Source organism: Takifugu rubripes, chromosome 6 (assembly GCF_901000725.2).
Source record: "Takifugu rubripes chromosome 6, fTakRub1.2, whole genome shotgun sequence".
Taxonomy (NCBI): Eukaryota; Metazoa; Chordata; class Actinopteri; order Tetraodontiformes; family Tetraodontidae; genus Takifugu; species Takifugu rubripes.
In genome coordinates this window covers 8,828,227-8,853,498 of record NC_042290.1, presented here as the reverse complement: position 1 = coordinate 8,853,498, position 25,272 = coordinate 8,828,227, and the positions used below count along the sequence as shown (strand labels likewise).

At 45.5% G+C, this 25,272-nt stretch overlaps 1 protein-coding gene across 8 annotated transcripts; it reads right to left on the bottom strand.

Annotated features, from left to right (window-relative positions):
• Nucleotides 1–1,784: 1,784 nt before the first annotated feature.
• camk2b2 (calcium/calmodulin-dependent protein kinase (CaM kinase) II beta 2) lies at nt 1,785–24,931 on the bottom strand. Of its 8 annotated transcripts, none has more exons than XM_029837223.1 (21): nt 24,446–24,926; nt 21,938–22,032; nt 21,022–21,081; nt 20,791–20,845; nt 20,125–20,190; nt 18,150–18,222; nt 14,874–14,976; nt 13,859–13,942; nt 13,682–13,776; nt 13,461–13,583; nt 12,959–13,042; nt 12,448–12,490; nt 11,641–11,712; nt 10,488–10,525; nt 7,546–7,614; nt 6,630–6,674; nt 6,093–6,141; nt 5,102–5,177; nt 4,321–4,415; nt 4,008–4,244; nt 1,785–3,907 (listed from the first exon to the last, which is right to left on the bottom strand). In XM_029837223.1, the coding sequence occupies exons 1-20, from the start codon at nt 24,505–24,507 to the stop codon at nt 4,009–4,011; spliced, it is 1,623 nt and encodes a 540-aa protein (XP_029693083.1). In that variant the 5' UTR covers nt 24,508–24,926; the 3' UTR covers nt 1,785–3,907; nt 4,008. The 8 variants fall into 8 exon arrangements, with proteins under 8 accessions (XP_029693083.1, XP_029693082.1, XP_029693084.1 ...); XM_029837222.1 differs by lacking the exon at nt 18,150–18,222 and adding an exon at nt 17,391–17,463 and having other exon boundaries at nt 24,446–24,916; XM_029837224.1 differs by lacking the exon at nt 18,150–18,222 and adding an exon at nt 17,391–17,463 and having other exon boundaries at nt 10,488–10,522; nt 24,446–24,507.
• Between the last annotated feature and the right edge of the window lie 341 nt (nt 24,932–25,272).

Genomic DNA, 25,272 nt, shown 5'->3' with positions numbered 1-25,272 from the left:
CGTTTAAATCACTCATGGCGACCAGATATCAAAACTGAGGCAAATACAAGTAAAGATATTGCGGTCTTCTTTCAAAGAAGCAAAGAAAATGCTTCTTAAATTAACCCCACTTTTTCCTCCAAAGACCCTCTGAGGTTATCCCCAAATCCTGTAGATACCTGTTTGTCAATTCGATTTGATGAAAATGTCTTTTGTTAGCAGAGCTCATGCTAATGCTAATGAACTCTTTGTTCGTGCCTAAAAAGGCCCTGAGAGCTGAAGAAAGACGCTCTCACCTCCCCCCAGCTTGACCCTGTGAAATCACAGCTCCCAGCAGTGAACGAAACAGAGTGGGAAGATTCCCATACAAACACAACACTAACTGACTACTTAATTTGTGTAGAATATCAGTTAAAATCAAACCTGGTCCATATATGGTTGGCTGCTCAAGATTAAGGGAAGTTTTTGCTATTTTATGATGTGCTAACCAAATAATGGTGTTCAGCGGGACCCAAAGAGTAGTTGAGGTCAAAGGCCAAACACAAGAGTGTGGGGGAGAGCTTAAATTATAATAATGCGCCAACAAAGGGGGCAAGAGCAGGAGGCCGGAGAAGGATCCTCATTGGAATCCCCACAGTAAATAAACCGACCACATGCTTGTGTTGGTTTTTAGTGAAAGTTTACACATGTTACATGTGCAGCAACACCACCACAATGGCTGTATTTAATCTACAATGAGGTTTATCGCGCAAAACATAGCTTCAAATTTGTATTTGATGTAATAATATATGTATGACCTTAGGCAAACTGTAGTTAACTAACGCATCATGGGCAAGATCAGAACCTTTTGACTTTACATTGCCACAATTTGCAATGTAAAAGCTTGATTAAGAGTACACACTGTGCCGAGTACAACTTGAGCACTCTTTCATAATAGTATTGGGAAATTACTTGATTGCGGAACCCCGTTCTTATGAAAAAGGAAGTCATTTTATGTCAGTGCTAATGACTCAAAAAATTGATCTTGAGTCAGTAAATTGTTTTAAATATGTTGTACAACTTAAAAACATATTTGTCAGTTGGTAGGCCTTTTGACTGCGTAAATGATTTCTTTAGTTTGTACTTCAGAACAGCAATAAAGATCAAACTTTGTACCTATGACAATGATTACGTAACAGAAAAATGAATCATGTTCCTGATCTGATAATGGGCTCATCACTCCTGTGATGGGCTGTCAGCCCAAGAATGGAGAAGACAGAAAAACACTTGTAAACATCAGTAGTTGGGAGGGTTTTTTTTGTTTTGTTTTTAATTTTCAATGTAAGTTCAGTCAGGAATTACAAAAATAACCACAAGAATACCCTTCACTGTGGTGAAGGGCAAAAATCAAAATGCTACAAATGCAGGAAATTGGGCTCTCAGGGAGAGAAAATAGATGAGCGGCGTGACTCTATGAGAAAAATGATTCCTCTCAGATCATTTGCTCAGTTAAAATACCTGTACAGCACATTTAGGTATGGCCAATAAACAATAAAGACAACATTGAGATTAGAAAATCTGGAATTAAGCTCTGATGTTGATGCTAAATTGGAAATCTCCTTTATGTTGGCTTCAAAAACAGTCAAAATGATGTGTTTTATGTGCCATTTCTGCTTACTCAGTGTTGCTGGTAGGTTTCAGGAACAAAAGACTGCAATATCATTTCCTTATAATCTGAAATCAGCACGTGTCCTCATCGTCAGTCCTTTAATCAGCACCATCAGCGTTGTGCATATGTAATCAATGAAACCACTGCACTGCAACGTGCGTACGATGCTCTCTGCATTAACATTTTATTGGTTCACACACTGACTACATCTGATCACATTTTAATATTGATAAGACTTGGAAATGCACATCAGAGGAATCATCAACACCATTAATATGATAATGTTATGAAAGAAATCAGTTTTACACACAGCAGCGTTCTGTCGTCTCCAAATCTCCTGAACCGAGGGAATCGAGAGGCCCCTACGACATAAGTCCATTGTCACATTGTCTCCAAAATAAGTAAACCTTTACCTAAATACTTCTGATCATTATGTGAAGACAACCCTCAATCTGTTGGCCGTCATAATCTCAGATTTGTTGTTGGCCACAAACGCTGGTTATCTCAAAAGGTGCCTTTCCACCTTGTGTTTTGTTTGTTTTGTTGCCTTTATACCATCCTGACTACACACGCAGCACTGAATCCATTGCACACTTACATTTTAACAGCATGAGTGTGATATATGAATGCTGAAATAATCATCATCAATGAAGGATAGGCATGACTCCAGGTCCAAGTAAGTAACACTGCTTTATCTTAAATATGTGCATCATTATTTAGAATCATTCATTTAGTTATCGCTCATTTTCTCCAGCCCTACAATATTATGATTTTATTTTCTTACCAATTTTACAAAAGACTATGCATTAATCTTTCAATTTAAGAAGTAAAATTGACTTAATGCTGATTTCTAAGTAAAAATATAGATCATATATAGATATAGTAGCTTCATAGGCACAATTATTCCTTAGTCAGCTTTCATTTTCACTCCTTACATGTCTGATTCAAGGCTCCTCAATCAACTGTGCGTAGATCGATTGATTGATTGGATTTAATGCATAAATGGCGCCCTCTTGTGTGAAAATTGGGGATTAAACGGGGGTAAAAACACCTGTTTTTGGCGTAAACGGTCTAAAAAGGCAGACGTCGCAATTTGTTACTTGAAAATGTAAGCAAAACTATTCTTTAAGGTTCCAATTTATTTAGAGAAACTCTACTTTTGATGTGTTGGGCTATAGTTCAAATCCCATTAACTGAATCCAGTGTTCTTTAAAAGGCATATTCTTTTTTTAGTCACCAGCATTCTTATATATACTACACTATTAACACAAATAGAGTCCATCCACTTACAAAGCCAAGAAAAGAGAGGCGATAGATTATATTCTACCAACAGTCCAAAATGAAAATAAATAAGTAAATAAAATGCACTATAACACCCAACGTAGCAGTTATTAATTTGGATAATCATGCAATTAAATACCATCTATAGCATAACTGTAGTAAAGTCAACACGAAGAAACTGTAAATTGACATGAACAGCGCGACACTATCATTGTAACCATTGCCATAATTTCAGTAGTTTACTTGCAAAGTTTTGTACACAGAGTATCAATTCAGAACGACGGTAATATCTCAGCATGCTGCATGGTTTGCACTGTCTCACAGAGCGGATCGAAGGGGCCCGGAAAACATACGGAGGCGTCGCTTCGGGGGTCAACTACACTCCAGAACAAGTGGGGAGGCGAACCGAAAAGACAAAAACCCAACGAAGCTGTACTAAACAACAGAACAGACTCGGATCGACTCCACCCGTTTGTTTAGTTAGCCGTAGTCGTGCAGGGAAGGAAAAAAACCAGCCACTGTTAATAAGAACACAGGAAAGAGTCATGCGCGTCGTTTAGAAAAGGAGATGCTGGGATCAAAGGTCAAAAATAAATAGGAAATATACTGTACAGGTTAAAAAGCACACCGACCGACCGCAGCTGTGATCACACGAGCAGAAGATTACGATTCGTTTACGTCTGGGGGGAGAGAACGGGCAAATGTTGGACGGCAGGGGAGCGCGGATGCTGTCTGGGTGTGTTGGGCTGCAGCCGCGTACAGGCCGACTGAAGCTGACGGGGGGGGGGGGGTTGTTTTCAGACAGATAGATGTGTCCTCTGTTGCAGCGCAGGTCTTGGCGATGGGAGTGTCAGTGTCTGTCGTGGACAGAAAGAGAGAGAGGAGAGCAGAGTGGACAGAACGACCGCGATCCCAAATCCCTTCGGGCCGCCGTGCGCTTCTCTCTCGGGGCCGGTGCCAGCCTCCTTCCTTCCACCTCTCCTCGGCAGGGTCACGCACCTTGAAATACGGTAAAAAAAAATAAAATAACTTCAACGTGGTTCTGATTGGTTGGTTTAGATCAAGTTTGAGGGAGTTCGCAGCATCTTTGTCCGCCCACCTCAGCCCTGCAGCGGGGCAGCAGGGGCTCCTGAGCAGTGGAAGTGGACGTTCTGCCACCGGCTCTCCCGGCGGTGCCATACTCTGGTCTCTTCTGACTGGCTGGAGCGCGGGCGGCCCTGTCCGTCGACAAACTGCGTCAGGCGGATGTAGGCGATGCAGGCGGCGTCGTCGCCGATGATGTGCACGTGCGGGTTGAGGATGGTGGTGTGGATGGGCTTGCTGTTTTTGGAAAGCACTGGCAGGGAAAAGGGAGACGTTGAGATCTCTTAACACAAAATCGAATTATTAGAATGATTATTTTTTTTACTTACAGTTGTCAAAGTAGAATCTATGGAAGTCCATTCCCTCCACCAGATTACCCAGCCCCTCCGGCTCGAATGAGGTCAAGCCAGGATCACAGATCTTGCTGTGAACACGCACAAGAGGGTGAAAATGTCAAATCTGCAATATTAGGTCAGGATCTCGAAGTAATTTTTATGAAACGGGGACTTTTACTGATGCATAAGGAAGAAAACACCATCAGAATATTACACCGGTCCATTATGTGTGAACTGCTGCGGAGTCCGAGGACACAGAGGGAAGTCCACGATGTCAAACAGGACGAAAAGAAACTTATCCTATGCATATCATGTACAGTATGTTTAGTATATTTCTTAGCGTAATCTAAAAGCCGAGTCTCTGTGGACCTCAGTTGACCACTCAAAATCTTCTCTTAGCTGTAATTTTATATATAATATATATTTTATATAATAAAAGCAATAAAAAGTTGGAAAATTAAAAGTCAAAAGCAGAAGTAGATCACACCTGACCAGACGTTCTCCATTTTCAGAAAAGCCTGCTGACCCCCGCCCCTAATCCCCCCTCCCTCGGTCTACTAAGCATCACTTTTATGTGCATGAGGTAAAGAGGTGGTGGTGGTTGTGGGGGGGGGGGACTATAATTACTCTTAATCTTTTAATACAAATGCACTTCTCCCTGTCAATCACTGTAATGGTTCCTCTGAGGACAGCAGGCACTTTTGGAGTATATTTTACATAATTACATCCCGTTTTTTCCTGCCCGGCGTGACAGAGGAAGGAGAGGAGGACTCACGCGTAGGCCTCGAAGTCTCCGTTGTTGACAGCCTCGATGAGCTGCTCCGTGATCTTTATGATCTCCTGTTTGCGGGCTACACATGAGACACAGAGGCAGAGCAATGATTCCAGCGTGATACATCAACCCCTTTCATCAAGTAGACAGACAAGAACCCCCCAATAAAAAAATCCAAACTTTACACAGCTCAGTCCAGACTCACCGAGCAGCTTGTTACTCATCGTAAATCTCATCAGTCAATTCTCTTTCATCAGCATGGGAAATCTCATCCATGGTAAAAGAAAACAGGTTCTTCTCTGCAACAAGTGGGACTGAGTCTGTCTGCACAATCACTCCAACGATAAGAAAGGATAAAATAACTCCTCTTCTGCTCCATCTAACCTCCAGAGCGCTCTCCAACTCTCCATCGTGCACCACATCTCCTGCCTGCATGTGAGGCAGCTACAGCTCATCACGCTATTCTTGTCCCAGCTCTTTATATGAGATTTACAGTGTCCTCCTTCCCTCACTTCCTCCCTACAGTGAGAGAAAGGCTTAACTCTCCCTCTCTCTCTCCCTCTCTCTCTTTCATAATCTGCATAAACTACTTTATTTTAATTGGAAATTCACGTGCTCTATTCTCATTATTTAACTATCGGTTTGAAATTTTATTTCAAAAGCGGTAACGATATTGACATTTTTTTCTAGCTACCCCAAAAGCACAATAAAAAGATGCAAGTCTCTAAAGTGTAAGTTCACATTTGAGAATCTGCAACAGTTTTTCAGGGAAAACGGTGAAAAAAAGTGTGTTTTTGGCAGTTTTGGCAGCAAAAACTGGGTTAAACGGTGATTATTTGAGGAAAAGAACGGTAGCATAATAATGTTACAGCTGATGATTATGAGAGATTGTTAATTTAAGGCAGCAGTTAAGGAAAAAAATGCTTCTTTTTTCATTTTAATGTCATTTAAGGCTTCATTACTCTACATAGGTTAAAAAAAAGATGAAAACTACCTTTCACGTCCTCATCCTCGATGGTCGTGTTGCTGCTGTCGGAGGATTCCTGCACAGACAAAATGATACAGCTGAACAAATGAGAACACAGACACACAGACTCACACGCACGCACACACACACACACACACACCCACGACAGTCAGGTTTACAACAGTGTGAACCGTGACTCACACTGTGTTTCTGTCAGAAATAAAGGACACACACACAGCTGCATGTGTGACTCAGCACCACACCGGCAGGATCTGCAAGACTGAGCCGCCTCCGTGCTCGAGGGGGAAGTGCAGACTGTACAGTACGAGAGGACGGTGGGGGTGAGGGTCACTCAGAACCCCCACTCCTCGAGCTCCAGGCCTCTGAACGCAGAGGGGCAGTGCGAGACCAGGGAACGGCTCCTGCGCCTCACACGTTCTCATGCAACAGGAGGCACACGGATAAACCACAGACAGACGGTTGCCGGTCCGACAACACAGGCCACCGCCACGAGGTCAACGACCCACAATAAAAACCACGCCAGGACGGGGAGGGAGGGTGTACCTTAATTCCGTCTACCGGGTTATGGATGACAGTAGTCTGAGGCTCCTGGAGGGAGAGTGGAGAGAGAGGATGAAAGAAAAAGAGGGAATGCGACGTGACAAAATGAGAGGGGAGAGATGAGTGGGCGTTTTTAAAAACTGGGTGGGAGCCACGGAACAGTTATTACAACTCGCCAGCCTTAATCTAATAGGAAGGCAATTCTACATTAAGAAAATGTCTGTTTTCTATGAGGAGGTTCTTCTGTGAAAACCTCTGATGCTGCGTTTGGATGAGAAGAGCAGGACAACGAAAAAGAGATTAATCACTTTTGACCGGTAAGACGGAGGATGATTAAATGGAACCATGCGTGCTCTTAATTGAAAAGGTCATCTAATTCTTATCAGGCTAAACAACACTCACACATGGACTCATCCAACTTACTCTCATCTTATGCCTAAAGTCCCATCTGAGGCCTGAACTACAGGTAATTCCAGGATTTACCCCAGATTAGGGCCAACTATGCTCAGGTTCATCTCAAAGTCTACATTTCCATTCATGCAGGAAGTGCTGCAGGGGAGGGGGGGGGGGCTGTCTAGAGGGTCAGTGATGCAGAACACAAGTGGAAAATTTAATTACACTGATCTGAGAGGATGTTTTTGCGCGCCTGTAGTGGATGATTGAAGCAGATTAGGACAGTGGTGGGGGGGGGGGTGACTGAGCATTCAGGTGAGCACTGACATCAGGATATCCCCCAGTTTGATAAATTTGGGCTTGTGTGACATCATAAAAATGACAGCTTCACCACCAACTCAGGCAGAAACGTGCGAGTTAAAAAGAGAACGAGTTTGAGTCCAAACAGTACGCTAACACACGTGCACACTTCATATTTAGAATGAATCAGACAGACAAGGCACAGATGGACACAGAGCTGTAGTACCAGTGCAGAAGAGGGGACGGTGCCTTTGGGACTGGTGACTATGCTGTTTCTCGTGCTGTTTGTCTGGGGCTGTGCGGGAAACACAAATTGCTACATTAGTGCACGGCAACAATGTGAGAGGCATCAGCTGCTGGTAGGTGGCGAAAGAAAGGAGAAAAATGCAGAGGGAGGGGAAGCGACGTCTCTCTCCCAAGGCTGGACAAAAAACGGCATTTATCGGCAGAGAGGTGGTTGTTAACGGTTTATCAACCATCCACGTCAATTATTCATCTGCAGTAAAAGATGGAGAAGCAGCTGCGACTGCCGTCGGATACAGAGCCAAAAGAATCACATCCAGAACTGCATCTTTGCGACTTTAACCCCCACCCCGACAGGTGGACTTTATAAGAAACAGACAAACATCGTGTTTACGGGATGTTTCACACAAACGTGCACATGCAGGCAGGAGACAACAACATTTACAACAGCTAATTATGGGAGATTAAAAAGGAAACTACAGCGTGAGCAGTGGGAAAATATAGAGATTACGGAGCAGTTATTGCAATTGTATAGTTTAATATAGATTTGTTATATAAGAAACCTATTTTATTCAGCCAGGAACAAAGAATTGGAGCTGCTTTGTAGAAGATTAAATTGGTTTAAATTGAAACCAGGTGGAAACGTGGCCCAGACATATTAAAAAGGTCAAAAACAATTTTAAAAACTGGCAAAATCACTTTCTTGGTACAATGTGACCTGAGCAGAAATGGGATGCCTGCCAAAACAAAATCAAGATTTTATCAGAACGACTGAGTCACTTAGGTGTGTTAAAGACGCCGGCGGGACCCTGCGGCTGCAGGCACGCTGTATAAGCTGCTGTTGCATGAAACAGCGAACGAGCAAAAATGTCCAGTGAGATTAATGGCCGAGATTCCAGAGACTCTGCTGAAGTAGCGAGAGTTTTTTCCTGGGAGGACAAACGTCAGAAGGATGGAAGAGAGGAGGAAACGGCCTGTTGGGAATGTCTGAGTGATGCAGACGGGGTGACAGATTCCTGGAACAACGGTTCTGACGGTGTGTTGGGGCGGAAAAGGAGGGAGGATGAACAAGTGAAGAGGATCATTCTTTCCTGCCACTGAAGAATGAGCGGAGGAAGTTTAATAGATGAGGAAGATGGTGTCAGCGGCCCACACGGCCGTGCACACGACACCTTGGCTTCATGCACAACAGGACAAAATGTGCCTTAAAAAGTCAAAGTTGCTTAGATTTTGAGGTTATAACAACCTTTGAACTCAAAGTTGAAACAAGAATGTGCAGCAATAGTATTTAATGAAAAGAAAAGAATTTAACTGCACAAAAGCTAAAAAGGGCACTAAAATAGCTGCAGGCTTATGTGCATTTGAGCAACATTTGGGTGCAGCAAAAGAAGAGCTGTGATTATGCAATGATAGATTAATCATCTGCTGGGAAATAATCTGAGATTAGCATCAGGCCGCATGAGGGGAGAAAGGAGAGGTGGTGTGCAGAGGGAGCAGGGGATGAAGGAGGAAAGGGGAAGTTAATGCAGGGAGTGAGACATAAAGGAAGAAACAACTGCGGACTGTGTCGATGTGTTATTAATTCCTGTTTAAAACCAGACATTCACAGTTGGTATTGTCCAATATAACGCAGCATCCCCATATTCCACTCACAAATGGCCATCTTGGCTCAAGTGGCTCTATATCCACCGCTATAACACAGCTGTGGCACGTAAACACAGAGCTTGTGTGCAATTATCTTCCAATATTGTGTCAGTGTGATCTATAGATTACCCTCGCTGTCAAACAGCCTCTGCTGCCTTAGAAAATTCATCTAAATTATTATGCAAATGTGCAAGTCTTGTTTGAGGCGCTAACCTCTCTTATTTATGTGCTCTCGATAGTTTCTGGCATCAGAATATCTAACTGGTTGGCTTCACTTTAAAGAAAAAAAGCTGAATAAACAGACATTTTAATAGTTTCGTGGTGATCGGGATGCTTATCGACCAAGCTGACTATAATCAAGTAATAACATAACTTTTATAAATGAGGCCACTCACTTCCCCAGTATTCAAATAACTTTATGGATAAAGCATCTATTACAATCACAAGTATCTGTAGAAGCTCTTCTGAACCTCCAACATGCACAATAATACAGACGAGCAGCGGGACAGTGGAGGGGGCGCCGGGCTGCACCAATAAGGATGAAGTTATTACGCAGGTTCAGCGTGCGAATAAACTCTCCAGGAAATGAAACAGCGTGACATTTCCCTTCTACACAATCGAGTTTGGATGGGTGGGGAAGAAGGGGGGGGGGGGGGGGGGGGGGGGGGGGGGGGGTGTGTGAAATGAAACAAAGTCATGTATGAAATGGACCCTGAAAGTTTCCTGTAGAAAAACCCCCGCTTTTTAGACAACTTCATTATCTTAATCACACAATAATGCAAAGATCTGTATCTGCTGGACATTTCATAGATTCTTTTCATGCATTTTAAACTGTGATTTGTGTGACGATGAGTAGCTTCACTCATAAAAGTTCTTCTGCAGTTATTATGTCACCTTAAGCCTCAATAAGCACAACGCAAGATATGGTAGTTTTTGTAATCATACAACAGTTGTGATGTAACTTTATACTTATTCTTAACTGACCGACAAGAATCTTGTTTTAAAACTTGTGTAAACAGTGTTTTTTTGAGTTTTTTTTATGAGTTGTATAGATGGCAGTCGGGATAAACTCTCGACTATATGCTGTCACTCTAAGGACAATAGGCTTCAAAACCAAAACCAATAGGCTTCAATTTAAAATACCACAATTACATCTCGTTCTATTGGTGCGATTTTGGGTGAAAGATTCACAGCACAAGACCTTCAATAGTAAGGGACAGTGAGAGGGGACGTGAGGAAGAGAAGGACACGGAAAGTGAGAGAAGAGAGAAGCGGGCTCACCTTGACGTCCGCCTTCTTGTTCAGGAGACTCTTGGCTGCTGCGGAGAGGCAGAATGACACACCCTCAGATGGAAGAGTACACATCATACACCCTCTAATGAGACCGCGGCTCTGAGTCTGTTCACTCTGCTGCGGGTGCAGCGCGCATGCATGGGCTGCGAGTCTGCCTGCTCATCAGAGCGCCACAGATGTAAAAAAAAAGCCTCAACGCCGATCTCCCCACATGTCAGGACGTTCTCCACCCTTAACCAGAGACTGGGGGGAAGGGGGGGGGGGGGGGGGGGGGGGGGGGGGGGGGGGGGGGGGGGGGGGGGGGGGGGGGGGGGGGGGGGGGGGGGGGGGTAAGCCCAGAAGAGAAATCTTCCCTCCCTCTGAAAAACAAAAATCCTCCCTCTATCCTGCAAAAAGCATCAATAACTCCATCCAACTGGCACCTCCTCACCCCGCTCAACTGGCCAAAGCATTAGATAAGCAGAGGACGTCAGGCAAGAGGGGGGGAAAGTCAAACTAATTCTGCCTATAATCCCAATACACCGACGGACAGATGCACGCACGGGCACAGGCAGAGACGTGGATTAGGACGGAGAGCACGAGGGAAGTGGAGATGCAGGTATGTGATAATGGGTTTGTTAATCTCAAGAGTGGGCTGGATTAGCGCGAGCTCATTGGTGGGCAGGACTGGTAAAACACTTTTAATGTTGCGGGTCGCGAGGGCAGAAATAGCACTGTATGTTCTGGAGCTTAACTGTGGCCCGGAGAGGAAACAGCTCATAATCCAGCAGTTCTGCTGACACTGAGCTCAAGTGTGAAAGCCAGCGTGCCCTTACAGTCATGTGACCTTTCCTCCTGCACCCCGATGCATGTAACACACACCCACACACACACACACACACACACACACACACACACACACAGCAAGCACACACACACAAGGCAAGATGGAGGAAATGTGAGGCTGCTTACCTTGGCGAACATTTGAGAAGCATTGAGTCGGGGGAGAAAAGATTTAGGAGGAGAGATTAAAAGAAGCCGAGGGAGCGCATTAGCGTATGAAGTTGTGACTTAGAGGATTTCCATTTAATCATGTTTCACAGCAGCGACGGATGTGCACACTTGAAGGGAGGAGAAGGCCGGAGGCCGAGGATGAGTTTACCTTGCTCCACGATGCCAGCGGTGGTTCCTGCCACAGCGCTGACAGAAGCGGGGGCTGTAGTCTGTCGGCCCACTGAAACGCAGAGACATGAGGAGGAGACGGTTTAGCCTGAAAGGTAACAAGCTAGAGGGGCCCTTTTCCTTCCCTAACACCAGCTGACTCCTACATTACCGTCACACATAAAAGATTTTCATTTTAAACAACGTAATAGTGAAAAAGTTGGAAAAATACTTAAAAACCCTCATATTAGTGTATTTTCTCTTAATCAACTTGATCTTCCATTTTTTTTTCACATCCCTCAGAGTTTTGCAGAAAATGATTGTAGAGACAGAACAAAGCCTATAAAGTGGAGTTACTACTCTCTGAGTTATGTAACAAGATCGTTGGTTGCCTAATCCAAACCAAAGTTTCAACTGCAAACTGGGAAAAACAAAGTTTAAAGTGACATCGACAGTCCGAATGCCACCTTCAAAAATAATAATACTTTAATACTTTAACAGCCAAGTAGCTGCCTTCAGATTCAAATGACTTTTTTTATAAAAATCACATGTTCGGCACTTTAGATGAAGGTCTTCTAAAGTCTGTCATCATAGACAGAGATAACCTGACAGAAAAAAAAAGAAACTCATGTTTCCTGCTCGCTGTGACACCGCCGCCCCTCAACCTGCTGCGTGTTGGAGTGTGCGCGCGCCTGCATGTGCGAAGAGACGGCAGGAGACAGATGGCATGTCATCCTGTCCTCCTCTGCTCCCTCGGGGCCGCTGACATGTTCCCTCACCAGTTATTGTTTCGCCGAGCGGCACTCACCAGAGAAGTTCCTGGAGACGAGCATGGTGGTCAGGATGGCGCCCTGCGCATCACAAAAAAGAGAACCTGGTGTCAAATGTGGGAGCGTTCACACATGCACCAGAATTGAACTACCTCAAATCTGAACGGGAAACGCCAGCAGCTATGGTATATGTCGCAAACCTTTCTCTCTACCCTCCTAAAAGTTACATAATTGCTAAAAAACACGAAGAACACTAAAGAACTACGCCAAGCCCTCTCTCTCTCTCTCTCTCTCTCTCTCGCTCTCTCTCTCGCTCTCTCTCTGGCACATGAGGTGCTAAATATCACACAAGCGCTCCGGTTCTGGTTTGAATGTGCTATCGTGTCTGAATGAAGCCGAAATCAACATTAGTATCAAGAGCCTGAATGATAAAAGCGCCGCTCTCGTTTCAAAGTGCAGGAGACCGGGGACAATGGCTGCATCTCAGTGGGACATCTGATAAATATTCACGCGCACGCTCCCGGGCGCGGTCCCCGGTGTTTTTCGCACCTTGAGTTTCCTTCTGGCGTTGAACTTCTTCAGGCACTCGACCGTCTCCTGTCTGTGCATCATGGAGGCCACCGTGGAGCGTTGCTGAGGGGAGACAAAGAAGGAGGCGTAATCAAACGTTAGAGGAAGAGCCGAGGTTTGACCCTGCATTGACCCTGGCGTGAACCTGTCGCTGTGACAGAAGCTGCCTTAAAGGAAGGCTGTATCGTCTCCCACCTGCAGGGGGAGCGTTGTCCTCTCAATACAAGCGTGTCAAACAAGTCACAACTTGGCATATCATTCATTTTTAATATTAATATTCAGGTGTAATATGATGTTTTTTAAGCTGTTGCCCTGAAACATTCAAATCAAAGCGTCTAATTTCCGAGTCTGGAAACAGATGGTGCTGATGTTCGGCACCTTTGGACAGATGTTCACAGAAATGTCTGCAGATCCGTCATGTTCCAGCGTTCTAACAGGGTTGTTAATTATTGACAACAGGGTGCCTGATGGGTGTACTTACGCAGACCCATGGGTGTTTGAGAGCCTCCTGGGCAGTGATTCTCTTGGAGGGGTTGATAGTTAGCATCTGGTTGATCAGATTTTTAGCCTCCGGAGTCACGGTGTCCCACTCTGGGGACGGAAACTAAAGAGCAAGCACACAGACGGGATCCCGGGAACACCCAGGTTAAACCTGTGCGAAAGGAAATTTGGGGTTTGATGTGGGGTTGCGGCAGAGCTCACGTCGTAAGCTCCGGCTTTGATCTGCTGGTAGAGTTTGTGCTGGTCCTCATCCCAGAACGGAGGGTATCCAACCAGGAGGATGTAGAGGATCACACCTGCACACAAAACACAGCCTTTGTTGGAGCCGCAGCGCACTGGGAGAGGATTTAGTAGCATGAAAGGGACAGGAGAGCCTACCACATGCCCAGATGTCAACAGGTTTCCCGTACGCCTCCTTTCGCAGCACCTCTGGGGACAAGTACCCAGGCGTGCCGGCAAAGCCTAAAAAACACCACACAGTGTAAAAGCCTAGAACTAGTCCTTTATGTTAAGGTGCATTTATGTTATTTGTTTGAGAATTATGCAAACTCAACTTCAACAAGCTTCACTTCTGTTATAAGGGGAGCAGAAGAAAAAAAGCAGGCAGATGTGGATGGAAGCTCCAGGCTCTATCAAGGACACCTTTGGGCATCTTCTGGAACTTTGGGGTGCAATGGAAACCGAAATTACCCAGGTAAATAATGTTTGTGGGAAGGAGGGGCCGCTGTCATCAGTGCTGGCCGAGCTCACGGGACACCCGCGACTCTTTTGGAATTCATATCTCATTGTGATGGGCTCCACGGCAACGGGCCGAGAGTTGGCTGCAGAACCACGTTCATTTGTTCAGCAGCGCTGGTTTGTGGTGATGTCATCCGCAAATCACTCAGACAGTTGATGAACGCTGACAACATCGATTTTACATGTCGACTCAGCATTCAGGACAGCTGACAAGAGCGATCGCTCGGAATGGCTGTTGGTGAACCGCTGCCCGAGAGGGGGAAATCTAAACGGATCACCGCTGGTTGGATCTCCGGGATTCTCCAGGCGGACTACATGATGGACACGATGAGGTTGTCAGGTTGGAGTCTTTTGGGTGAAGGCGGAGGCTGTGTGTGCTGCAGATGTGTGTGACCTCACATTTATTACATATCGAGTAGCACAATCTAGAAAAGTGGAGCCAACAGAAGGAGTGTTTGAGACTTAAGATGTGGTTTTAAGGCTGAGGTTAGAATTGGGTAAGAAAGTTGGTTAGAATGGTTGGGGTTGGGGTAAGGAGCTGGGTAATGTATTATGTCTAAGAAGGTCCAGACGAAGATAGAAATGTAAGCGTGTGTGTGTGTGTGTGTGTGTGTGTGAGAGAGAGAGAGAGAAAGAGAGAGAGAGAGAGACCCACCGAACCAGGCCTGTTGATCTCCTTGGACTTCAATGGCCAGTCCAAAGTCAGCCAGCTTGACTGCAGCGTTCTTACACTTGCTGGCCAGGAGCAGATTCTCCGGCTGCACGTTTGACACAGACAGAATAGCCGAGTTAGCGAACCCGTCACCATGCAACACTAAAATCTGCATTTGCCTTCTATTGGTCAGCAGGTTGAAAAAAATTGCCATGACTAATTTAAGATGGCACTTCAACTGAAAGGAACAGTGTTTTTTTCTTCTCCTTATACTAATTTTACTCCTCTGTGGTCATTTTTAGTCACACTCATTTTGTGTTTCTATAATTGCTTTTTATCTCTTTAGTCACCTTTCATCAGTTTTTCATCACATTTATCTTCTGCCTCCCAACAGTTCCTCTCCCTATACTTTAAACAATATGACATATAGATTTTTATGGGTTCTCTGAGGTTTCGGGTCTTCATGGACCCCAGTTCCAGGTTTCTGCGAAGCAAAGCGGTGCAGTTCAGCATGTTGAGGTCAAATTTCCAGAGCAAATCCCTAATCTGCCCACACATCCCTCATTGAGGGCAGGATTGTGGGTGATCACATTATTAGCTGGGCTTCATGCTAATGAGATGTGAATCTCCCCGCTAAATTCAGTAAAGAGCTAAACTTTACAGCACACCCTTGAAAATGGCTTCTTTTCAGGTGTTTAAGTCCTTTTAAAAGCTAATGTAAGTTAATGAACATCATCGCTCTCACTTCAAACATGCCAAAAGCTCTCAAATACAAGAAATGCTAACATGAGGGAACATCATCAGGTAGATTCTTCAAGCACTTCCGCTCTCGTTTGATAGGAAAACCAACCTTGAAGTCTGGCAGCCCAGACCAAGATGACAGACCTGAGAACAACACCAACTCATAGCCAAGCTCATGCATATTTAACTACATCCACAAAACAACCAGGCCGACACAGATGGGACTAAAAAGAACGTGTGCCGGCCTCGTTGCGGTTTGTTTACTTGAGGAAGACCAAACACGGCTCGTCTTTTTTGGGCAGCCTTATCTTTCCTGCTCAGAACAGCAATCTGACAAACAGCTACAGAAAACTACAGAAGACGGCTCCTCACGCCGCGATCGATTCACACCACAAACCATCCACCGTTACAGAAGCGGCTGTAAATTGGAGTCATGGGGTCACCCTCGACAGGCGGATCTATAATCTGAATTAGAGGAGGGTGACAAACGTGGAGCACAGAGCACAAATTCCAGATAATCTGCAACACCTGATGGATGCGCTCTATTTTTAGGGGTGTTTTTGCTCCTTATGTGTCAAGCTCCAGGATGGTGTGATATATTTATGAGTCTTGGATAAAGGATCTCTGCTGAGAGGATTTTCTGATCTGTGCTCTTTCAAACGTGATGAATCGGCTTGTGGACGAGCGCTTTGAAGCCACAAATATTGCCATGGTTCCACGCTGACTGGATCTAAGTGAGAACACGAGCAGACGCCTCATTAGAGACTCGTTATTTAAAAAATCTGCCACGCTCCAAACAACTATTTTACATCAAACGTAGCCACCGTTTGGAGACTAAAGCGACGCTAGTAAACTGATTACACTGCTAATCGGCCAAAAAGTGTAGCCTGTCAGGTTTGGGCCGAAGGAATCCTGCAAAACCTGCATCAGCATTAGCAGGTAAGCTACACAGTCCCAAAACACAAACATGTCACTGTTATATTTGGTCATAATCAGAGTTTTCCCACCATCATTAAAGACATGTGAGGTATCTTTACGTGTTCAATGGAAAACGATACAGAATTCCCACCTCAGTGCCTCTTTTAATCAGCTGTTTAATAGATAAAGCTGTTTCTGAATCCTTTTGTAGAACAAAACCTTCAGCACTTCTCACAATTACAGATAATTCTGCATCATCAATAGTGCCATAAATAACCATTTCAGACTTGTGCTCCCCTAATTTTAAAGAGAAGGATTATAACACTGAAGATAAATAATCATTATGGTTATCGCTGATGTTGAGTTGTTGTTTTATCAAAATGTAATTATATTCACATCCTTTCTGCTTTTCCCAGCTTTTTGTTTGACAGTGATGGGGGATATCAGTGAAATGGATTTTTTTTTTAAAAACCCTCTTCATCGCTGCAGTGATGTGAAAACTAAAGCCACTAGAGGTCAGTAAGAAAAGACTTCTGGCTGCTGCCAAGTTAATTTCAAATGGGCAATTTCAATATTGAGTCTTATCCCTGCGGAAGCTCTCAGACAACATCACTGAAAATGAATCATATACAGTCAAGTGCATGCACGGATATTAGTGTAATGTAATGCAGGAAGGCAGACTCTCATGCATATATCGATCAATCAGGCCATCGGACATGCACAGACGAGCGAGCCTTTAAAGCGTTGCTGCACTTACCTGCTTTTGGAATCGGGTACAACAGTCAGACGCAGACATACAAAAGTTCCCTCCCAAGCTCACAGACACACCCACACAGACACACCCCCCTGTAGGTGACTCACCTTGAGGTCTCTGTGTACCACCCCCATCTGATGGCAGTGGAGCACGGCCTCCAGGATCTGCTGGATGCAATGACTGCACGCAAACAGCAGGGGGAGCAGGTTAGTCTGAGCACATTCAGACCTCATCTGTCACATCCATGCAGAGGCAGCAACATCTCTATCTGGCCTCCCCCAACACACACACACGCACACAGACTCACAATTGCAGCTAACACATACACTCGCCCACGTACATGTATTCAGTAAGAATGATTTCTTGCAGCACACTCACACCCCGTTTCCAAAGCGGTAAAACACTGTGAAGAGTGAACCTGTCTGTGAACTGTGCTATTTTCTGTTTTCAAGAAACGTTACTCAGGCAGCGTGGGTGTCAGCGGCAGCTCCACGTGGGAGGCACCGTGTCTAACCTGCACATTTGACTGTGGAATCTGTCCAGAAATGTCAGTAACACCACTTTTTATAAGCCGCTCTCACAAGCATCCAAGTGTGGTGTCTGCAAGGACTCGAGTTTCTCCTTTAGACCATCCGAAATAGTGCAAAAACAGTCCCAAATGCAAAGCCTGAAGACGGGCAGACAAGCGAGGGAGGAAAAAAAGAGACAAATAGATGGACGGACAGCAGGCACAAGCAAGTCCGCGACGCAGGCACAAACAAAATGGCAATGAGCACGAGCATGTGAAGAGCAAGTGTTGCACGCAAGGTGGGGACAAATGCAGAAAAATGAAATAAGCACACACACAGACACAAAGACACACACACCTTGAGGTCCCTGTGAACTATGTCATGTTGGTGGGCGTAAGACACACTGTCTAGAATCTGATGGATACAGTAACTGTGGAGACAAAACGACATGGTGAGGAACAGATACAGGAGGCAACACAAAGCAAGGAAGGTAAACATCCACGTCGGGACAGTAGCAGGTTGTTAGTAAGAACAGGAAAGATCATTTCATTCGATTTAGACCAGTTTGCAACATGTACTCTACCACATTAAAAAAATATAACCTGTGTGCAGCATTGACCTCCACCATTGTGTGATGAATTAGGTCTAATGGAGTGCATTCACATATTGTGAATGTTACACTTAAGACATCTTTGGGATTATGGATTAAACCACTGAGCGTCCAATTAGTAGAGAAAATTTAAGGTGATGCTGCTCACACAGCCACACAAGCGCTTTTACAACGCTGCACTTTAGACACAGAGGCGCTAACATCAGCACAATATGCTCACGGGGATTAGGGCAAAACCATTATATGGACTCTTTACCACACTCGAATTTTGACAACTGCCAGACCATAAAATAACAAATCAAGTAGGCTGGCTGCACCAGTGATATGGGCATTAGTGATTTATCATTGGCACAAAAGTTCCTCTGCCTCATCCTCATTCGTGTGTTCGCATACGGGGACAGGAAGAACACAGCAGACAGCACTTGCGTGACGTGAGAATCAGCAAAGCTGCCCTTCAACAAGGTAGAGAAAGAAAAGGAAGGTCAAGCAATTTGGCGTGTGCAGATGGAGGAGAGAGGAAACGTTGAGAGAGGCACTGTTGGACAGTAACCGAGGGCTGCTAGTCAAACGCGCACACCCACCCACCCACACACACACTCACACACACACACACACACACTCACATACACACATGTGGATTTATCCAATTTATACAAGGATAAAGAGGGACAATGGAGGCAGATGACAGGCTATACAAAATAATATGGTGGTGGTTTGGGGGGGGGGGGGGGTTCAAGTACCGTCTGACATATTCAACACTGTTAATTATTCCGGCTCTTATGACAGCACACGTGCCCAACATTCAAAGACTGAATTATGGAAACATGGCTGTCCAGGAAGTGCCTTTTTGCATTATTAAAAGCAGTATTAATGAGTTGTTTCAGGTCCAGCCATGCCATTTTACAAAGACCACTAATGTTTAAACAGACCCAACAGGTACAACAGCTTGCTGAGCTTGTTTGGTGCTTGTTCCTATTGTTTCGTCCAGTTTTTGTTCTGTGCTTGGTGTCGATGTTGACATTTAAAATGGTCTCTCAAAGCTTTCTTGAGAGATCCGAGCTGTAATTATTTCATCCTTGTGTGTGATAATTTAAATCAGCAATCTTGTCTGCAGAACAATGTGGGAACATTTGCATTTAATTTCACATGTTTCTTGACTGAATGGAAGAGGACGCCAAGAACTGACTCTCTGATTTCACCTCACGAATGACGCATCAAAATCTCACACGATTGTGGTTTGTTTAGAATGAGCTCTTAGCGATTGCAGTGAAATCGCACACGTGGCGATGCGAAGAGCCAAGAAGGGACGCGTGAGCGAAAGGATTCAACGATCTTAACCAGTCGGAGTCTTTCATTCCGCTATTTGCCTCCTCCATTTAATGTTTCACTCCCCATCTTTCCTTCTCTCTCGCCTCCACAGTCCGCCTCCACAGTCAAATTGATTTAGGTCTACCTCCTGAGGGGGGTATGGCGTGGGCATGTGGGCATTTTGTTTCCATCTGTCTGTAAATTCTGATGCTAGTAAAAAAAAAAGAAAAAGACTCAACCTCGAGCCAACCTCTGCGACTTGGTTCCCAGAAGTCGCAGAGGTATTCATCAGAGCTGGTGGCTATAATGCAGTGTTTTCAAAATGTTTGGGTGCTAATGAGGGGCTGCTGGAGGACTGACATATGGACGAGATGAAGAAGACGACGCACTGCGAGAGAATCCTGAGGTGTTTACCTGGCGTCTGCCTCACTGTAGTACTCTCTCGCCACGATATCCTCGAACAGCTCTCCCCCTGTTACCCTGAAATATGCAAAGACAAAGGCCAAAATGCCACATCACATTCTATACATTCAGCAGAGGGAGAGAGAGGGAGAGAGAGAGAGACGGGGGGATGTCCTCATTAGGGGGAAACCCCGGCTGCAGGATTCACTCCGAAAGCGTTGCCATGGAGACTGGCTCCAGTGCGGGGGAGTGTAGCTGGATCTGTGCGTGTGTGTGTGTGTGTGTGTGTGTGTGTGTGTGTGTGTGTGCTAAAGTGGAAGCTGCAAGGATGGAGATGGGGGGAAGGGAGGAGGGGGGACTGTTATGTAATGGGGGAACTGCCTTGGAAACGAGAAAGAGGAGGAGAGAGGGAATAGAGAGGATTGAAGAAAGAAAGAAAGAAAGAAAGAAAGAAAGAAAGAAAGAAAGAAAGAAAGAAAGAAAGAAAGAAAGAAAGAAAGAAAGAAAGAAAGAAAGAAAGACAGAAGTGGAGGGAAATGAAGCACCGGGGGAGAGAACGAGGAGTAGGAGGGGACAGCGGCAGCAGCAGCAGCAGTGTGGCAGAAGAAAAGGGAAGAAAAAGAAGTGGAGGCAATAAGACGGATGAGAGAGGGAGGGAGAGGAAGAGCAGCAACTCACAAGTCGAAAATGAGATAGTGGAAGCCCTCCTCTGAGATGCTGTCATGGAGCCGAACTGCAGACAGAAACACACAGACGCAGGCATCAGTTTATTCTGGGATGCACCTCCGAAATATAGAATCGCTCCTGTGATCCAGCTGATGGATGCAGGCGAGATAAAGGCGCCTAAATAATGAGCCCTGAGCTGAAAATCAGATGTAGAAAGGCGGCAGAAACAGGCTGAGATCTCACCAATGTTTGGGTGCTTGAGCAATCTGCAGATCCTGGCTTCCCTCTCCAGCTTCTGGTGGTCTAGAAAACAGCCAGACTGCAGCTTTACATCACATCTCAGGATGGGACGACCCTGAACGCTCCCCTCATGCTCCTGTCACAAAATCCTTCTAACTTACAAGTTAAAGTGTCACGTGGCCGCTTTGCTCAAGGTCATCGATGACGACTCCTGACGCAAACAGATGCACGTTTGCCTACATCTGTGACAGGAGCCTGAGGGCCACGCTCGTCCCAGATGCACATTTAACCCGTCGTTCCAGAGAGGGAAAATCCACGATAAATAGAAGACGGGAGGATTAAACAGGCTCTCCTGTGGAGACGTGCGCGATCGTCTTTATCTTTTCTGATTGACAGAATTACAGTCGACGCCACTGTGCGGATGTCACAACAATGTCATAATGTTTTTATCTTGAGCACGGCACAAACGAGCGCACGAGGTGCCGCAAGGAAGCAGCCATAGTGCTGCGGGAACTAATTTCTCTCATTTGTTTATGGGTGATTTTTGATGTATTTATTTATTTATTTCACCACATTTGTTAGAGCAAATGCTTCAATGCCTCGACTAATGGTGAGATAACGTGTAACATTTTATCCATGGTTCCTGCTCTCTGATTCGAAGGAACTGATTAGCGTGAGTGCGTGACGGAAAGCGTCATCTGCCTCTCATGGAGGAGCAGACGTGGATGCTTCACACACTGGAATCAGACACTTGCTAAAATATGCTAATGTGAGCTTTCAGATCTAGGACAGAAACAGGCACGTAATGAAGAAAAAAAACCCACAATGCCTCTGCTTCTTTATATTCTCGTGACTGACTGAGGAGAAATGGGTTGGAAGATTTCTGCCGGTGGATTTTGTTTTAAATGCTCCCCCTCACCTCTGGCTGAGAGCTTTTTGGTGTTGATGATTTTGGCGGCATACTCTTGGCCTGTGCAGAGCTTGACACAGCGGCGCACCACTGAGAAGGCTCCCCTGGGGGGGGAAAAAGAGAGGGGACAGAAGGATGAGATGGGTCAGCAGCATTGTCAGCATCAAGCCGCCCTGATCTGAATGCCTGATACACAGGAATCTAGGACTTTAGAACAAAGTCTGCAAGTGAGCATCAGTGGTCATGCTTAATTCAACATAATTTAACCTTTTCCTGTGGTTTGACAAAGAAATCTGTCTCTTTTTTCTTTGATTTTTAGCCATTATGAAGCAACAACACCGACTGTATATACAGTAAATATAATCCGTCCAGCAGCGCCCCTCGTGGCCACATTTATACATTGCATCTCTTTTGGATTTGAAAGAATCAGACTCAAAACCTTCATTGTTCTTGACAATTTCAGAGATGTGACAGGCATCAAATGCCAAGAGGGAAAGAAGAGGATAAGTGCAAAAAACTGTTTCGCCCTGTCGTGTTTTAAGGGGCCATGTTGGCTCATCACATCCAACAGAGACAAACAGAAATAACTACCTCTGTCATTTCTCAGAGCTAATTTTATCTCACCTCAGCACTGTTACACAATGCAACACTCACGCTCTCCTCCGAGCCCTTGCCTCTCTTATGAGCACTCCAACATGCATACATTACGTGGGGATGGGGTGAGAAAGTGTGGCACCCTCTGGCACCTCGGCCCTGTGGCAACAAAGGTAGCAGAATGTCGACGTGGCTGGTCGACAGCCAGGCTGGGTTGGAGTCGGGAGGAGGGTTGGAAAGTCAGCATAAGAACCTCTGATTTGATCTGATATTGCTTTTTTAAAATTACATCTCAAGAGAGGAAACAAAAGCTATAAAATATGCTTGAACCAAAATCCTCAGCACAAAATACACATTACAGATGGATGGATGGATGGATGGATGGATGGATGGATGGATGGATGGATGGATGGAGATGGATGGATGGATGGATGGATGGATGGATGGATGGATGGATGGATGGATGGATGATGGATGGATGGATGGATGATGGATGGATGGATGCATTTAGCATCAAAATATTACCAATTGGTTAAGGCTCACTTACTCACATACACAAAAACAGGAAGTGCCCAGGAAAGGGTGGCACAGACATGCTGATCGCCAAGCAACACAGAACACCTGGACAGAAGGCTGATGACGTCACAGGCCATGTGTCCACCTTGTACAGCAGGTAATCTTTTTCTAATCTTGGCACACTCGATGACTCTTTGCTATCTTCATAATACGACGCTTAATTGTGTCAAAATGGCGGTGATGTGAGTGGGGGAGCTCCTTTTCTAACCTGTGGCATGAGAAATAGTGTAACATGCAGAATCCTTCTTTATTGGTAATTAGAGGTCGACGCTTAACTGCAATATGTGATCATGTCTGATGATATTTGAAGGGAAATGTGATTAGATCTAAAACGGGATTTCTTTTACTTCAATTAACTAAAAGCCGCCCGTCCCGCCATCCGACCGCTCCCAGTATCATTTACTCTCTTTACATCTGCATCTCTCTCACGCCCGCACGCGTACGCGCACGGGCACACTCAAACAAAGTGACAGCAGCAGCAAAACAGCAATAAAGCTGCTGTGCTATCAGCGAGGGCAGCTGCTGCTCTCCTCCCATCCCCATTCTCACTACAATATAACATCGAGGAGCTTCCAGATATCATGAAAGAAGTCCATTTAAACCATAAGCGCTAAAACCCTCCACAGCACCGAACTTGTTGCCCCCCCCCCCTCCCGACACTGTGCAATAAGTGTTCCTGTGAGGCAAAAATTGCAGAGAGATCCTCTCAACCCACGCACAACCTGACAGAGACATCGAGTCCACTTTGCATCTGCCCACTGTGGCACCCGTGGCCTCCTCACTCTCTCAACTTGTCTGCATCCTATTAGTCACACATGTCCAATCACTGCGTGCGTGTTTTTAAATCAACAGACACACCTCGTTAGACTAGCGGCGGATCAGGCGCATTATTCTCTCACTTCTCAGCTAAGCTTTGCGCCGCTGTGATTAAAGCCAGCTAATGACAGGAGGGCTTAATTCCGACACATCAGCCCCCCCCCCCCCTAAATATTAGGCCTATTTGTCCCTAATTAGCCTTCTGGGCTCAGATGGGAGGAGCGGGCTCACAGGGGGGTCTACACCCAGTTCGGTGCTCCGCGGCACCTGCAGCCCCATCTCCTTCACGCCATGGAAAAGTAAGTCAGGTGCTACTGAAATAAGAAAGCAATCCACTGCGGAACTGTGGCCATTCAGACCATTTTAGATGCACTTGTCGTCTGTTTGTTTGTGTGTTTGTTCTGACACCGCATCCATCAGCGCAGACGTGCAGGGCTGCATCCCTCATGGTGCGCGCTTTTGGATGGGGGGTCAGGCTGCATGCGGCACCCCCGGACACTCGCAAAAGCGTGAAAGGTAAAAGCGCCTTACTTGCCGAGCTCCTCGTACAGCTGGTATTCATCCGTAAAACGCGTACAAGTTGTCGTTGCCATGATGGGGTTTCTTTTCCTCCTCGGACGGTCGTCGGAGTCCGGAATGCGCGGTGCGTCGCTGCGGACGGGAGAACCTCGGGACACAGTCTCCGCCCACCTCTGAACCTCCGGACGGTTCAGTTGCTGGCAGTCGCGCGCACAGGCACACTTACGCACACACGCACACGATCGCGGACTCGTTCACAAGCGCGCAATAACGCACAGGGTTCGGCTGATGGTGGGCTTGTGTGCGGAAGCGGCCGGGGAGGACGGACTCTTTAAATACCACACAGGCTGGAGATGTGAGCTCACCGCATGACGCGCTTCCACTGATTAAAAAAGGGAGAAGAGGCGAGAAAAAGTGGATTCGAGGAGGGAGCGAGCTCTGATTGAGGAGTTCAGCCTCTCATTATGAATCCATGAAGTGAGACCGCCACCCTGACGCCAGATTATCCTTCTCGCTCGCAGCGTTTTAATCCCAAAGTGTGATTTGAAATAATGACTAATCAAAAACCGACCGAGCAGGAGGTGTCAGACCATCCGAGGAATGCTTCCTTCACCATTGCCCCTGATGTTTAAGCCTTTTATTTGTCACCCTGGCGGCATGACTGCAGCCTGTCTTTCCATCATTCTCTCATTAACACGTTATCAACTCTTTCCATTGTGTAAGTGGTTTTTGTTTTTTTTTGGGGGGGGGGGGGGGGTATTATGGGATTTTAGTTTATGAGTATGATTTATTTTATTCATTTATTTAGTTGGAACTGGGCGACAGCGGACTTAATAAAT